Here is a 17,095-nt window from a genome sequence, read left to right as displayed (position 1 = left end):
ATCTCGCTACACCTCAGTTAATGAAAGCATAGTTTGTTACCAACTTATCTCTCTTGCAAGTGACAATAACTCTTTCTTTTTATAGATATATGTGTATGTATGTCATGTTTTATTTCAAAATTTCTTGTCAATAGAGAAGAGCCAGTCTTAACCTAGATCCAAGGCTTCTTCATTGGAATTTCAACATCAGCAGGATATTTTTGCATGCATGTTTGTATATGTGCAGTATTTGAAGTCAGTGCAATTACAGACTTGTATGCTTGTTTTATATATGTATTCTCATGCATATAGTTGCATGTTTAGACATGTGCATATATACTTAAATAATAAACTTCTGGAAAGTTTTACAAATTTTTATAAAAATTGAGTACCAACCAAATGCTGGTGTGGTCCTCTCTTCCTCCAGTTGACACATTCTTATTATTCCACTGGCTCAAGGGTGTGAGGGCTGAGAGGGTAGCTATGTTTGCTTGCGACTACATATGTAACTCTTTAGCTGAGTGGATATAAAGTCTCTCTTGGTTCATAACGAAATCTTGCATACCATTATATAATGTGTTGCATGTTAACTTGTAGAAACCTAGATCCAAGGCTTCTTCATTGGAATTTCAACATCAGCAGGATATTTTTGCATGTATGTTTGTATACATGCAGTATTTGGAGTCAGTGCATGTACAGACTTGTATGCTTGTTTTATATGTGTATTCTCATGCATATGAGAATACATATTTGGCTTGAATCTGTGGTCTTTGAATCAGCTTTCTCCTTTCTGGTTTTGAGAAGCTTAGTTTCTTAAGACTAGCAGAACCAGTGAATATTTCACAAAATTAATGGTAAACCTATTGGGTTATTTCTGAAAACTTTATCCAAAAAATCTGAAAGCGTAGCCTGTGTTATGTCTGTGTCAAAAGATAGTCTGCTACTCATTGAAAAGTGAAGGAAATTAGAATACAATGATTACTTAATGCACTTTATATATACTGCCTATATATTTTATAAACTTGATACACAGCACTCATAAAATAAATATTCACTCTTATTTTCCCATTTCCCCCATAAACAAAAAAAAAATCCCATACATATGATAAAATCTTTAGTTAAATTACATATACCTGTCGTGTAAATAAGCATGATTATTTCAAAGAATTGCACTTATGCGCATGCATTAAGTGATTGGTGATATAAAAACCTTTGTTTAATTTTTAAAAAATACACTTTTCACTATCCAATCACCATCTCCACCACCACCATCATCTCCCTCCTATCTCTCTCTTTCCCTCTCTGCCTTTCTTTAATCTCACCATCAGAACATCACCCCTCTACTCAAATTATGTTTTTAACTTTCCTCCTCTACCTTCAACTAAGTTTTTTGACTACATAATAAATATTACATTCCCCCCTACCTTGCATCATGGTCACTTCCCTCTCCCTCTTTCTGTCTCATTATTCACCTTATCCTCTTTTTCTCTCTCCTTTTTCTTTCTCCTCCCTTTCGCTTCAACTAATCATGTGAAAGCATTACAATTACATTCTCTCTACCTCATGTCATGGACATTTCTCTCTCCCTCTTTTTTTCTAACCACATGAAAGAATTGCCGATGGGCTAAGTAATGCAATGACAAGCAGAATTATTATAAGATTGGTACTTAGGACGTGTGTCATACATACTATGTATGTATGTAGGTATGCAGGAGTTCTGGATTTAAAAGAAGAGTAGAGTTATCCTTTAATTACCATTTCTCCCAGATCCATTCTGATCCTCCAAAATGGTAATACCAGTCAGGGTTTCATCTATGGGTTAAATAGATCTCCCAGGGCTTTTGACAAAGCGGTAAGAAAGGCAGCTCTTCTAGAATAAAGATACTCTGACTTAAAACTTACAGCGAAAATAGTACCAGTCATCTTGCAATGTTTGTCTCTGGAACCTGCTTTGGCAACTAAGAGAGTGACAGAAATGTTGTATAAGCTTTTCTCACTTAAACCCAGTGAAGTACAGATGTCTCACTTGAGACAGTTGTAGGGTACTGCCTAAGGATTTATGACAGATGAACTGTAGACAGGAACTTTGCTGCAGGCTAGCTAGGGAGCTGGTCTGTGGTGAATTTGACTCCTGGTTAAGCAGGCTTCTACAAAGCAGGAGTTGACTGGCAGTTGTTGCCCTCATATGTTCAACTAAATAAATCTTTCACTAACACATTCTGGGTCTCTATTAATTTTTTGTGTGTAGCTTAATTAAAGTTATATGGTTATCGTTTGACAAGATAAGGCAATCAACAGTTCTATGTTTAAGACATGAGGAATTATGTACATTATTTACAATTGACGGATATTTGTCCTCATCTTGTTTGTTGTTAACATGTTTCGGCTGATATACCCTCCAGCCTTCATCAGGTGTCTTGGGGGAAATTTCGATCCTGGGTTCTCATTCCTAAGGCATTTTTTGATGTTGTTATTATTATTATTATTTTTATTCAGGTCTTAACCACTACGTGATATGCCTGTGGGAATATGACATAGTGGTTAAGAGCGCAGGCTCCTAACCCCAAGATCCTGAGTTCGATTCCAGGCAGAGACCTGAATAATAAGAATAATAATAACAACATCGAAAAATACCTTAAGAATGAGAACACAAGTTCGAAATTTCCCCAAGACACCTGATGAAGGCTGGAGGGTATATCAGCTGAAACGTTGTGTTAACAACAAACAAGATGAGGACAAATATCCGTCAATTGTAAATAATGTAAGGTAATCAACATTTATGCATGTATATATTTAGCTAGGTGTCTCTTATCTTTTACAAGTTTTAGCCATTGGACTGAAGCCATTCCGGGGCACCTCATGGTAGGGTTTAGTAGAACAAATCAACTCAATACTCATTTTGGTAAGTGCAATATTTGTTCGATCAGTACATTTTGATGAACTGCTAAGTTACAGGGACATAAACAAACCAAGACAGGTTGTCAAACGCTGGTAGTACAAAGCAAATGTGCGTGCTCACACATATACTCCATGCACAGCAACCCCAGTTGCTAACCGGGAACTATAAAATAACTTTTTTCAGATTATTGAACTTTGATATGGGAAAAATTTACAACCTTCTACATCAATAAACCACTATTGTTTCCAAAAGTTGTTTTTTTATACCTTCTATGAACTGCCTAAAGCTTACTTCCTACACCTGGATCCTGGGATCTTAGCTTTACATATAATTATACACAGGGGAGATGGGAAAATTGTCGCCATTTTATATTTATAATTTCACACACTGTGCATTATTTGTTTTTGATTTTGTCAACTACACTGTATATAGTAGGGTCAGTTGAGCACCATCTGTGAGAAAAACAGCACCATGACGCAATTCACTCTGCCAGAAATTTGGAAATGACATGCTGTAATGCTTAGCATTTGCACTGGAAGCTCCAATACAAATATTTCAGAGTGTTTGGGTGTAAATCTGAGGATAGTGCATCTGAGGGCATGTACTGAGAGTGATAAAAACCAAACATCCAGTCAACACCATGGTGTTTGGAGTGATCACTAGTGATGGTGATGTCATGCCTCAATTCATCTTCTCACACAACCTCGGACTCAACACGGAGGCCTACATCAAGTGCCTGGAGGAGGTAGTACTGCTCTGGGTCAAGAGGGTGGCTGCTGGAAGACCCTATGTCTGGCAACAGGACTCTGTACAATGGCACACGTGCAGGTGAACCCAGTCGTGGCTGTCAGACAATTTCTGCGATCACATCACCCTTAACATCTAGCCAGCTAACTCCCCAGACTGCAACCCCCTTGATTATTATTTGAGGTGCAGTTGAGCAAGAGAACCAACAAAACTCCTTGTGACAGCAAAGATGAACTGAAGGTAAGGATTATGACAGCATTTACCAACTTAAACAAGGAGACCAATCTGATTCTGAATGTTTGTTTTTAAAACAAGAATCGTAAGACGGAATGGTTTCTATTTTGAGAAAGATTTTGGTTTCCCTGCTAAACAAGTTGAACAAGTAGGAAGAAGCTCTTACACACGTGGATGTGGGTAGTGTGTGGGTATGCTGTTTGTAGGTAAATAGTGCAGCTAATTTGGTTTCACATACAGAAGAAACGTGATTAGATTACGCAATATTCATACCTTTTTCACGTGCATTAAACAATCCTTTCTACTATAGGCACAAGGCCTGAAATTATTTTGGGGTTAGGGGCTGGTTGATAATATCAGCCTCAGTACTTGACTGGTTCTTATTTTATTGATCTCGAAAGGATGGAAGGTAAAGTAGACATCGGTGGAAACACGTGCATTAACAATACAAATGAAGAGAATTAGTGACAATCAGGAAGGGAAACCGGCTCCCTAACTCATCAGGTCGCTAAATGTATTTTGACAATGTGCGAAAAGCGAAAATAATGAATACATTAATAGAAAAGAATTTCTCTCCTCCTCTTTTCCTCTCCCTGCTTATCTCTCTATGTCTGTCAGTCTCTGTCTCTCTCTCTCTCTGTCTTCTGCTTTCTTCTCTTTCTTTAACATTATAGAAAAGTCAGCCGTTAGTAAATGTGAAGTTAATGCAGAAAATATCCCTAAATTCAGTCTAAATTATCGATATATAGATATATAAGGGTACATGTAGCAGATATTGCTTATTTGCTACCCTCCTCTTGCCTCTACTGTTAGTCTTATAAATAGAGCTGGTCACATGACTGTTGCGTCATTTTGCCAAGTGTGGTTTCAGCGTTACCTACATCTCTGTCGCTGCTGACCACTCGTCCGAATCATGAGGATATGGACATCGGAACACACTTTCCAGTAAGTCGAAATTCTTTATCGTTTTGGTTCCTATTTAAACATGTGTAATAGAATAGAGCGATATCAGTACAAAAAATTTTCATAAGAACCTTCATTTCTCAGTTCTGTTTCGTATTGGTTAATTTTTAATAATTGCAATAATACCTAGGCAATGTCAAATATTACTACTAAATAGCAACCGAAATCGATTTCTGATGAAATCTAGTGGTTACTGATGCGTGTACATACCAGTAGAAGTAAACTCTTGTGAAACCGAGTTCGCAAACCGGTTCCGATCATCGTTTCACAATGTTTACTTTAAAATGTTAATCGTATAACAAACCTAACCCCATCTCACTCACTCTAAGGAATTTTATCTATAAAAAAAATTATCATTTATTTGAAATCTGAATCACAATTCATGTCAGCAAAAAGAGTACAAGTCAAGTACTGGCATCGATTTACTATACTTGTAAAGCATCCTTGATGTGAATAGAGTTATTAATAGAAGATAGCACAATCCAAGGAATCTAGTGATTCCCTGTGTCGGCAAATGGTAAGAGGCCGAGCCAACATGGGAGACTGTGATCGTTCACTCTTCTATGTTTAGCTCCTTGTGGGCAATAAAAAAAAAATAAATGAAAGGAACAGTCAAATTTCCTCAATTCATACACTGCCATCTTAGTATTCAATAAGATTGGATACAGCTCGATCATAAACTTGCTTGGTCAGAGCTGGCCTGATGCTTGATAATTTAATTTTATGTCGTCTCGACATAAAATTTAATTTATCCGTGTGTTTGAAGCTTTTTATTAAAAAAGTCGTATGTCGCATGAACCTCACGATCTCTCAGTCTCTTCATCCTACCTAGGAAACGACAATTGATAAACTTGTTAAATTGGCGTAATAATTGTATATTTCGACACTCTATTCTCCTGTGTTCTTGCCTTATTTTTAATGCCAACCTCAGAGCAGAGTCTATCTTTAAATTTTAAAAAAGTGGATTTTGGGGATCAATATTTTAAACTGTATTTACTTTCCAACTTTTCAATTTTGTGCAGATGCTTTCGAAATATTAGCCTTATATGTTAAAATAGTTATACATTTGTAAACAACTAGAGCGAGAGAGAAATATATGTATGTATATAAGAATTTTTAGGATTTTTGATGAATGGCAGTAGTAATCTCTTGTTACGCTATCTTCATCTTGCTTTGCCCGTTCCAAGCATTATATAACCAAACACATTAATCGATCATGTCCTTGTGAAAGACACAGACATTCTAACTTGGTATTCATTTCTCTCATATACATATAGCCGTATAGTCTGAAATGCACGATAGATTGGCAAGGGTATAAAATTCCTATCGTAATTTGTACGCTATAATTTAACAAACTAATAAACATAATCTTCGATGACTTATGGACCCTTAGACGACTCACGCACGTATATATATATATATATATAGTTATGAAGGTATTTAAGATCCTTCTAAAATATCCTTGTGCTAAAGGACAAGTGACCTCTCCGGAGTTCGTTTATCGTCTAAGCCAGACAAGCTGCTTGTTAGCATTTTGATTAATCACTTTATTGATGTCTCTGTATTTCCGTTCGGAGTTTTAATAAAGCTTATTAAGGATTAGAAACAAGATTGTTTGATGATTACCTTTAACGAAATTTATTTAAGAACTCAGTCATTTATAACTATATTATCCAGTCCCCCCACTTTTTTTTTTTGTAACAGTGCATTAAGACTTAAAGAAAGTCTTGCAGCTATTTCTAGCAGATCAAGCGACCACATAGTTACCTTCCTTCCTTCATGGCAGAGTGAATGTCTATTTTATAGACAATCCATCCTGCACATGTTACTGCATCGCCGACAGTCTTGTGTTCTCGATAGTATGCACGTTCGTCTAATTCTGTTCTCAGAAATGTCCTATGGTCCTCCCCTTTCCTTCTTCCGACTGTAGGTGTCCACCTTAATGCCCCCACCCACTTTTTTTTTTTTTCACATACTGATGATATCTCGATACTGCAGAATGTGACCAACTATTAGCACTCTTCGTTTTCCCTATTATCTTTGTGCCTATACAACGATGCTTTTCTCGAAACATGTTCGTTTCTAATATAATGTGCTCTTACGAAATTCTCATAATTTTCTTTAAGCACGTTTGGTGATTTTCGTAGATTCTTATACATTTCGCTTACGCATAAGGACACGCAATTATCTCTAATGTAGGATGTCTGTCAAATTCCTTAGAGAAAATCACCTGTTTCTACCAAAGGAGAAAAGAGCTTTCATTAAGGGGAAATATTTAGGTAATCAAGAGCTCTTTTTCAGCATAACGCGACAAAGTAAAGATGCTCCTCGTCTCTACTTACGACTTACTGTTTTTAGAATTTATATATATTTTATATATATACATACATACATGCACGCACACACATATATGTTACTGCTTTTCATAACATCAATTTTAAATTTTATCCACAGATGATATTAAGAGTAGTAACATCTTATTTCAAACCTTGGTGTTTGAATATTTTGTTTATATATATATATATATATATATATATGTACACGTACACACATTCACATATATTTATACTTATATATCTATATCTATATATATATATATACATACATACATAAATGTATGTGTCTATATATATGTATGTATGTGTATATATCATCATCATCATCATCATCGTCGTTTAGCGTCCGTTTTCCATGCTAGCATGGGTTGGACGGTTCTACTGGGGTCTGTGAAGCCAGAAGGCTTCATCAGGCCCAGTCAAATCTGGCAGTGTTTCTACGGCTGGATGCCCTTCCTAACGCCAACCACTCCGTGAGTGTAGTGGGTGCTTTTTACGTGCCACCCGCACAGGTGCCAGACAGAGCTGGCAAACGGCCACGAACGGATGGTGCTTTTTATGTGCCACCGGCACAAGGGCCAGGTGAGGCTGGCAACGGACACGAAACGGGGCGGTGCTGGCAACGGTCGTGAAACGGAAGGTTCTCTTACATGCCACCGGCACTGGTAACACATCTGCAATTTCCATTGATCGATTTCCATTCTGATCCTCACTTGCCTCAACGGGTCTTCACAAGTAGAGTTTCGACATGCCACCGGCACTGGTAACACATCTGCAATTTCCATTGATCGATTTCGATTCTGATCCTCACTTGCCTCAACGGGTCTTCACAAGTAGAGTATCGACATGCCACCGGCACTGGTAACACATCTGCAATTTCCATTGATCGATTTCGATTCTGATCCTCACTTGCCTCAACAGGTCTTCATAAGTAGAGTTTTGTGTCCCAAGAAGGGAAGGTATGCATACGTAGGCTGGCTCCATCCCAAGTAGAAGGCCACGGGTTATGGACTCACTTGTCCTGCCGGGTCTTCTCGCGCACAGCACACTTCCAGAGGACTCGGTCTCTAGTCGTCTCCTCAGTGAGACATAAATGTATGTGTATATATATATATATATATATATGTATATTTATATATGTGTGTGTATATATTGTATGTATGTATGTGTATATATATATACATATATATATACATAAATGTATGTGTGTATATATATATATATATTATATATATATATATATATATATATATGTGTGTGTATATATTGTATGTATATATATATATATATATATATATATATATATATATATGCATATATACATACATAGAATAAGAATAGCCTGGGCAAAGTTAAGAGACCTCTTACCTCTGCTGGAGACAAAGGGCCTCTCGCTCAGAGTAAAAGGTAGACTGTATGATGCATGTGTGCAAACAGCCATGCTACATGGCAGTGAAGCAAGGGCCGTGATTGCTGAGGACATGTGTAAGCTCACAAGGAAGGAAGCCAATATGCTCTGATAGATGTGTAATGTCAGTGTGCATACTCGACAGAGTGTAAGTACCTAGAGAGAAAAGTAAATAACCTGGTAGGCATTATTTGCTATCATGCATATAGGATGAATTTCCAGAACTCAAGGGTGGATTATACAGCACTTTTTATAATAAATAAACCCTCAAATAGGAAACTAGAGCTTATCAATAAAAAAACTACACAAATTCTTTAAAAGATTTGGACTATCTATTTCTATTGAAAAGAAACACAACTCCATTAACTACTTAGACACAAACTGCAACTTAGCCACAGGACTCCACAAACCCTATATAAAACTCAACAATAACCTCGAATACATAAACGCATTCAGTAACCATCCAAACTTTATTAAGAGAGGTTTAGTACATAGCATTAGCAATAGAATATCACACCTCTCTTCCAACCAACATATTTTAAATAAGCATAAGGATATCTATAAAATCGCACTAGATAAAGCAGGATTTAAACAAAAAGTTAAATACCTAGACCCCAATCACTATTCAAGTAACCTAAATAACAGAAATCCACACGATAATACCATTAACACTAACCACACACCAAACATCACTACAAACTACACCAATAACAAGAACAGCATAGATAAGCTCAATAAAAATAATAGCAACAGAAACAATGTTAAATCCCATACACAATTCACCAATAATATTACAAACAACGACAACATGTATACTAATAATGTGATAATCAATAAAATTAACAACATTAACAATACTAATAATACGGATTTTAAAAATAAGTTGAAAAATAATAATAGCTATAATAAGAATAATACAAACTTACACATTGATAAGAATAAATATAAAGAGCCCCAAAGAATAAAGATAAACTCTGATAAAAACCATAACACCAGGTCATTGAGTCCACATAAACCACACAGAAATAACCCTAATAACACGAACAGGGCCGATAGGAAAGATAAACCCAACTATAGGAATAAAATCGATAGTCATAACTATAATTTCACATGTCTTACAAACAATGAGGGTAGTTTCTATACCAGATATAACAATACTAACAATACATGTAATAGTGATAAGATCTGGCTTGTAATCCCTTTCACCAAGCACCTAAAATCCAACATAATTTGCTTGTTAATGAAAATAGTAGATAAACACTTAAAACGTAAATAATAAATATGCAGTAATATTTAGGAATAAAATTAGAGTAGGCCACAGCCTGACTAGTAACTTAGCTACCATCATAGCAACTTCAGCATGACTCCTTTCTTTTTTGTCATTCCGTAATACAACATACTGTGGTATGTGTATTTCTGCATTTGCTATATCTGGTTTCAGGTGTATTTCCATGAGTGCTTTGCATAAGGCTTGATTGCATGCAACAAGGTCTCTCAGGAAAGGAATTTTTGTCCTGTTACTAAGTGTTAACAGTCCTCTGATGTTCAGTAAGAGCACCAATGTGATGTCTGTGTTGTTGCCAGTGGTGCTCACCTTGGGTCTATTTGCTGTGGTGGTCTTGTGTATTGGAGATAGTCCCATCTGTGTGATTGGTGTAGCCAGGTCAGCTGCTGTACAATTTTTGTGCCATGCACAAAAACGATTCTTGTTCAGCAGCTGCCCTTTCAATAACATGTTGATAGGACTGGTTTGAAGTATGCACTACATCTGTGTATCTCTGTTTTGGGGCAGGTGGTGCGTAGTACATATATATACACATATGTATATATACATTATATATATATATTGTTTTCGACAATGATATAACTAAAGTCAACTTTAGGATATTACCCTTAACTTATATAATGATTCATACTTCCCTTACCACAAACCCTCAACTAATTCAAAATATATTAGCTCTTTCAGTAATCATTCAAAGGCTATTACAAGGAATTTAGTTAGAAATATTTCACTTACACTTTCTAGATTATCTGCCAATGTTGATATCTTCAACGATAAAGCCGAATTTTATAATTCTACCTTACTTAAAGCAGGCTATAAAGAAAAAAATTACCTATATTAACCCTATTGATATTAATTCTACCTCTATTAATCAGATCATGAAAACACATTATAATGGTAATAACAATATAAATGTTTGTTCAAATAACAACTCTAAATCAAAAAATGTAGTTTTGCAGCATAAGTGAGATAACTGTTCTTTAAGACCCTTTTTGTGTTATGAAAGTACCCTAATAACAAGGTATATCCTAGTAAAACTGTTTGGTTGATAATTCCATATGGTAAGCAGATCAACTGTAACCTCCCTTACCAGTTTTGTGAAGTTATAAATAAGAATTTCCCCAAAAATTCAAGATCCCATTCCATTATCAATTCATATCAAATTAGAATAGGGTTTTCAAACACCAAAGACCTTTCACAAATCATCTCTTTGCATAATAATCAGTTGTTAAATACAAATCCACTTAATGAAAATAATAACATTGATATTAACACTAACCATTCAGTATTAGTATTGTTGATATAAATTCCAATCGCATTCATTTCCTTAGCAGTAATTCTAAGACTAGAAACCCTATTCATCAAGGTAAAATTATTTCTGGTTCTGATGTCTTTTTTTTTACATAGGTAGTTCTTCATCTCTGTTGTCCAAAAGAATACCTAACCATTACTCTACCTTTAGACATATCAATAAATGCAACAATACTGAGCTTAGTAAGTTAATTTGGTTTGGAATGGAATATTCTATCTAGATCCTTTCCATATGATAAAGGTAAATCCCTTTGTCCACTCTGTACCGAAGAACAGTATCTCATTCTGTTCTTAGAGAATTCTCTTGTAAACACGTTTAAAGAATGTGTTTATCATTACAAACATTGGTAAATACATACCTTTAGTGCCTATAAGTAGTTTCTACCAATCTATAAAATTTGACTTTTGACTTCTTACATTCTGTTTCCACTACATGTATCTATTTACATGCCTTTAAGCTTTATTTCCACTCATCAATCACATTATATTTCTCCACTTGTAATTTTCTGTTAATTTCTTTCTTTCTCCTCCTCTTTTCCTAAATTGCCTTTGACATTAAATCTGTTAACAGTTTTTTTTAAAAAATAACTTGCCAGCGTTCCTTCCCTGACAAGATGACTATATTGTTTTACATTATTTTATTCCCTCAGGAATAATACCAATGTTTTCTTCGAAACATGTCGGAAGTATAAAGATTTTAATAACATCTGCGTTTAACACCATTTCTTAATTTGTAAATGTATATACATATATGTATGTATATATACATATATGTATGTATATATATATATATATATATAATATATATATATATATATATACACATGTGTATATATATATATATATATACATATACATGTATATAGATGTTCCTCTTGGTGCTTCAAATCAACTTTAACTGCATATCTATTTTCAACATCTGTTGCTATGAGCCTTTGGATAGCTAACTCTCCCTTGGTGTCAAGTCGAAAGTGTTGACCTGCCTGTAGCAGGAATAAAGATCACTACAGGAAGAAAGAACTATTTTGGCTAAGTCACCTCCCTCTCAGTCCTGGGTTGTGAAAGAAATGTTTCTACACCCCCAGTTGTATGGGAAAGAAGCAAATAACTGGAATCAACAAAGGAAAAGCAGATCCTCTCTAGTCTCGCCAGAGGCACAACTACCTCTGCCAAAAGATGGATTGAGGTAGTGTTGGAGAGGGTGGACTATATGATTTGTCATGAACAAAACAACCTCTTTTGTATGAATTGTAGTAAAATTACTCAATCTGAAAAATCTTACATTGTACAGAAATTATATCTCTCTAAGTCAATAAATTTAATATCTCTTATAGTATCTAATTACTGATTCCTTTCCATATATCCTTATTTGATTATCAATTAAAACATTTTTTCAGTAGTATTCAGATTTGAGGATGATTATTTAGAATCATACAATTGTTCTATTGTCCACATTTCCTCAACGACACTTGACATATCCCTTCATAATTATTTCTGTTGTCACTAAATATATCCTGCTTTGTTTCACTCTGAAAGTAGCTCTTATTTCTTTTTACTGAGAATCTTATTTTCATTGTCTTTGAGTTTGAAGTGTTGCTGTTAATATTAGACTGCAGTTAATTTTTTATTTCTTCTTTTTCTTACTCATTGTTTGGCTTATGATGTCAATATTTCACAGCTATAGAATGATAAAAAAGAGATAGAGGTGTGCCAGAATTAGTATTATGCCTTTCATTATTTAGTTATATTCTTCTGCATTTCCTGTGCTAAAAGTACATTTAATACAAAAAATGTACATATGTTTCCATATAAAAAGGTCCAATTTAGTAACTCCTAACCCTGAAATTTATTTTCTCCTCGCACTATTCTCTATCTAAATACCTTCAAATACATTTAGTTCTCCACAAAATCATTCCATCTTTAATTTCCTTTCTGTCAACACCTCAAATGTAAGATTCTTCCCTGAAGATGGAGGCTGGTATTATCCGATGATGGAATCAATTTACAATCATTATTTTGGACCACCAAGCCCCCAGAAACAGCTGCTGGACTTGTAAAACTCTCATTCAACCCCTTTAATTCCTGATATTTCTATTCTGTGTAATTCAGACCTTTTCATTTGTAAACATACACACATTTTTTGTCAACTTGCCTATCTTGCTTGTCCTTAGATTTACTCTTCTATCTGCTCAAGTCTAAATATCTCGAGTACTACAAAGAATATCTCTCATCTATAAACTATATATACTTCACCTACAAATTTGTGTCATTGAGAGATCAATGTCTGTAAAACTTCTGTTACCACAGGCCTGTAGAGTTCTGTGAGTAGCAAGAACTATTTCAGTTTGAAGGCAAATACTGTAAGTCACAGTCAATGAATACTTTAAATATATAAATTTTTTATATGCATATCATGAATAGGAAATGAAGTGGAGGAATTTGAGTTTCAAGTCAGCATTCATAGACACCCCACCCTTTTTGTCATTTCTTGATCTGTTTATTCTCCATTAATTTTCTTGTAATAATATGTTATTTCTAAATCCATCACTGTCTCTCACTCACTGCTGATACATGTTTTGCTGTCATGCTCTAAACTTGTGTTGATAATTTTACACAGCTGCTTGACACTTATAGTACTAATTTTTTTTGTTTTAATTAAATAATATTTTACAAATAATACAGATTTTGTTTTGCACAATGAAATTAGATTCACTGATACCAGTATATTTGGCTTTGTCTTTATGTGAATTCTGGGTATGACAATTCTCTCTTGTTTTCTAGATCTACTCTATTGTTTGTAATGTAGTCTACTCTAGTAACTTCGCATGGAGAGCAATGCGCTCTCAACTCTAATCTCATATAGTTCACTTTTAATAATTTTATTTTGTTTTTTAATTTATCTATTTTTGTTTTATAGGCTTTTGGTTTCATTAGGCTGAAAAATGTCATTCTGTTGTACTGAGTCACAGACTACAGTTACAACAATTTGTTTTTCCTTCTCAGAGCTCATTATGTAATTAAACAGATGATAGTATGTATATTTGAAATGTAAACTAGACGTAATGCTGTATTTCTGATGGTAGGCTCTTGCAAATATTCATACCAGGTTTCCAATCTGGGGATAACTTTCTCCCACCCGTGGCAGAAGCCCTGAAAAGAGCACTATGAGCACTACCCTTTCCCCTTTAAGTGATGATGATGATTATGTTAAACAAAACAAAAGTGCTTCCTAATGAGATATAAAAATGTTATTGGTTATGACATTTAAAGCTATCGTCACAGTACAGGTTGTATGTATATTTGAAATGTTGATTGAATGGAGTGTTGTATTTAGTTGCTGATGAAAAGCAAACACTGGACGTTGAATTAGATTCCTTTGGTGATATGAATGTTGCACTTAGCTTTGCTTTATAACGAATATTAGTCCTTCATAATTATAGTGTGTTCTGGAATTTAATAATAATATCAAGTTATTTCTTTTTACAAAAACATTCTACAGTAGTTTCTTCTAAGGATAGTATTTAGTTTAGTTCGTGATTACTTCAGATTGTGGAGACATAGAGGCAATAGAAAGCCAAATTGAATGTGTCACAGTATTTCATTTTGTTCTTTTATCTTTTTAGTTTCAAATCTTAGGTGGACCAATAAAATAACCAGTAACAAACAATAGGTGAAATTGCTTTATCAGAATTTCAGGAGTTAATTATTATATTCTATTGACTATCATTTCTTATACTTTAGAGCCATAGTTCTTTCTCAACCTTTTGTAGCTCAGTTCCCCTTTTCACTGAATGGCATTTTACAAATGCGTGCCACCCACTTTTGCAAAAAACCTAAACAACAGAATTTGAGAAAAGACAGGTTATTTTAATCAAACAAAAGCTAATTTTATGTAGTGGTTTATTATCCACATTTTCTTATACAATCTAATCTAGCATCTTTTTAGACAGTTGCCTGGACTGGTATTGCTATGTTAAATTCATAGTCAAGTAGTGAGGATTCCAGTCTTTCTCCCTGGTGGTCCAGGTTTGATTCCTGGCATGGGAACATCAATTTTTATGGTGCAGGTATGGTTGTGTAGTTAAGAAGTTTGCTTTACAACCATGTGATTTCAAATTCAGTCCCACTGTGTGGTACTTTGGGCAAGTCTTTTACTATAGCCCCATGCTGATCAAAACCTTGTGAAAGGATTTTGGTTAACAGAAACTGAAAGAAACCTGTGTGTGTGTGGTTGTGCATGTGTGTATATCTCCTTGTCTTGGCATCATGCAATAGTTGTAAATAAGTGTCACCATCATGCACACAACATCCTTCATTCACAATCTTCTGTGAAAATTTGTCCTGCCATGGGAAAATATTACTTTACTTGGAAACAGGTGATGGTTGTTAACAGGAAAGGCATCCTTCCATAAAAAAATCTGTCTCAACAAATTTCACCTGACCCATGCAAGTATAGAAAAGTGGATGTTAAAATGATGATGGTGTTTGTCCTACTTGTGAGTGCTTTCTGAAATACAATAGTCATTGTACAGTAATTTCAGTTGGGTCTACCCAAGCATACAAACAATACAGGAGTAACTTGTCAAACACTAAAAACTAATCTATTAGTTCTATACATTGATTCATATTTCCTTTTTCAGCTGAGTTAATAACTCAAAGTGCATTCTTATGCGAAGGTTGCTAGCTGTTTATTTCTTATGAGATCAAAAGCTCTTGTCACAGCCGCTACCAATACATGTTTGTCAACATACAAAATATTTTAACCTGATGTAGAAATATCTATATTACTAAGAGTGGAAGACAGGCATTTTAAGGCAGTATTGTTGCACTGTGTTTACATGCTTGTAGGTGGCTAAGAATAGTGTTACATATGCTTATTAAATTTGTGTACAGTATCAAGAATGGAAATTGTGCTGACTGTTTCCACATGTGCTGGCATGGCTATATGGTTAAGGAGCTTGCTTCCCAACCGTGTGATCTTAAGTTCAGTCAAACTGTACAGCACGTTGGATAAGTCTTCTATAGCTCCAAGCTGACCTGGAGTAGATCTGGTAGACTGAAATGAAGTCTGTCAGAGATACACATATGTGTGTGTGTCTTTGTGTTGTGTTTGTTCCCCCACAACCACGTGACAACTAGTGATGGTTTGTTTATATCCCTGTTAATTTAGCAGTTTGGCAAAAGGGACCAATGAAATAAGTACTCGGCTTAAAAATAGAAAATAAGTATTAGGCTTGATTTGTTTGACTAAGCACTTCAAAGCAATGCCCCAGCATGGCCACAGTCCAATGAGTGAAATAAGTAAAAGAACTGTACTCCTCATATTTAAGCAGTAGTAGGACAGAGGACTTGATTAGGGTGAAGATGAGACAAAAAATTGGATTTGATATATTAAAGCATCTTGTCCAGAGTCTCTAAGAACAAGTTCTGCTAGAGACTACTTTGTCTTACAGTGAAGTCAATAAAGATATTTAAAATATTGAGTCTAGTGTTCCAGACAGAATTTGTTAAATCTGTTGTTCAAAGCAATGAAACAAACAGAAAATAAATGTATTTAATGGAATTATTCTATAAGTCAAGGTGCGTAGTTTAGTGGTTAGGGTATTTGGCTTGCGATCATAGGGTCACGAGTTCAATTCCTGGCGGTGTGTTGTGTCCTTGAGCAAGACATTTTATTTCACAGTATTCCAGTCCACTCAGCTGGCAAAAATGAGTAGTACCTGTATTCCAAGGGGCCAACCTTGTCATACTCTGTCGTGCTGAATCTCCCTGAGAAGTATGTGAAAGGGTACGTGTGTCTGTGGAGTGCTCTGCCACTTGCATGTTAATCTCACAAGCAATCTGTTCCATTGATTGGATCAACTGGAACCCTCATCGCCATAAGCAATGGAATGGCAGTTTTTATAGGTATACAGTAGGTCTTAATTATTCCTTTA

The 17,095-nt window shown here is 35.1% G+C and overlaps 1 protein-coding gene across 1 annotated transcript in view; it reads left to right on the top strand.

Moving 5' to 3' along the window:
* The first annotated feature begins 4,552 nt into the window (after positions 1-4,552).
* Positions 4,553-17,095, top strand: part of LOC115212796 (PRELI domain containing protein 3B) — a 34,895-nt gene continuing 22,352 nt past the window's right edge. Inside the window, exon 1 of the mRNA XM_029781501.2 lies at positions 4,553-4,804. Within this exon, the coding sequence (XP_029637361.1) occupies positions 4,773-4,804 (32 nt within the window). The 5' untranslated portion in view covers positions 4,553-4,772. The remainder of the gene's footprint in view (positions 4,805-17,095) is intronic.

This window comes from Octopus sinensis, linkage group LG1 (assembly GCF_006345805.1).
Source record: "Octopus sinensis linkage group LG1, ASM634580v1, whole genome shotgun sequence".
NCBI classification, from domain to species: domain Eukaryota; kingdom Metazoa; phylum Mollusca; class Cephalopoda; order Octopoda; family Octopodidae; genus Octopus; species Octopus sinensis.
This window is presented reverse-complemented; position numbering and strand designations above follow the sequence as displayed.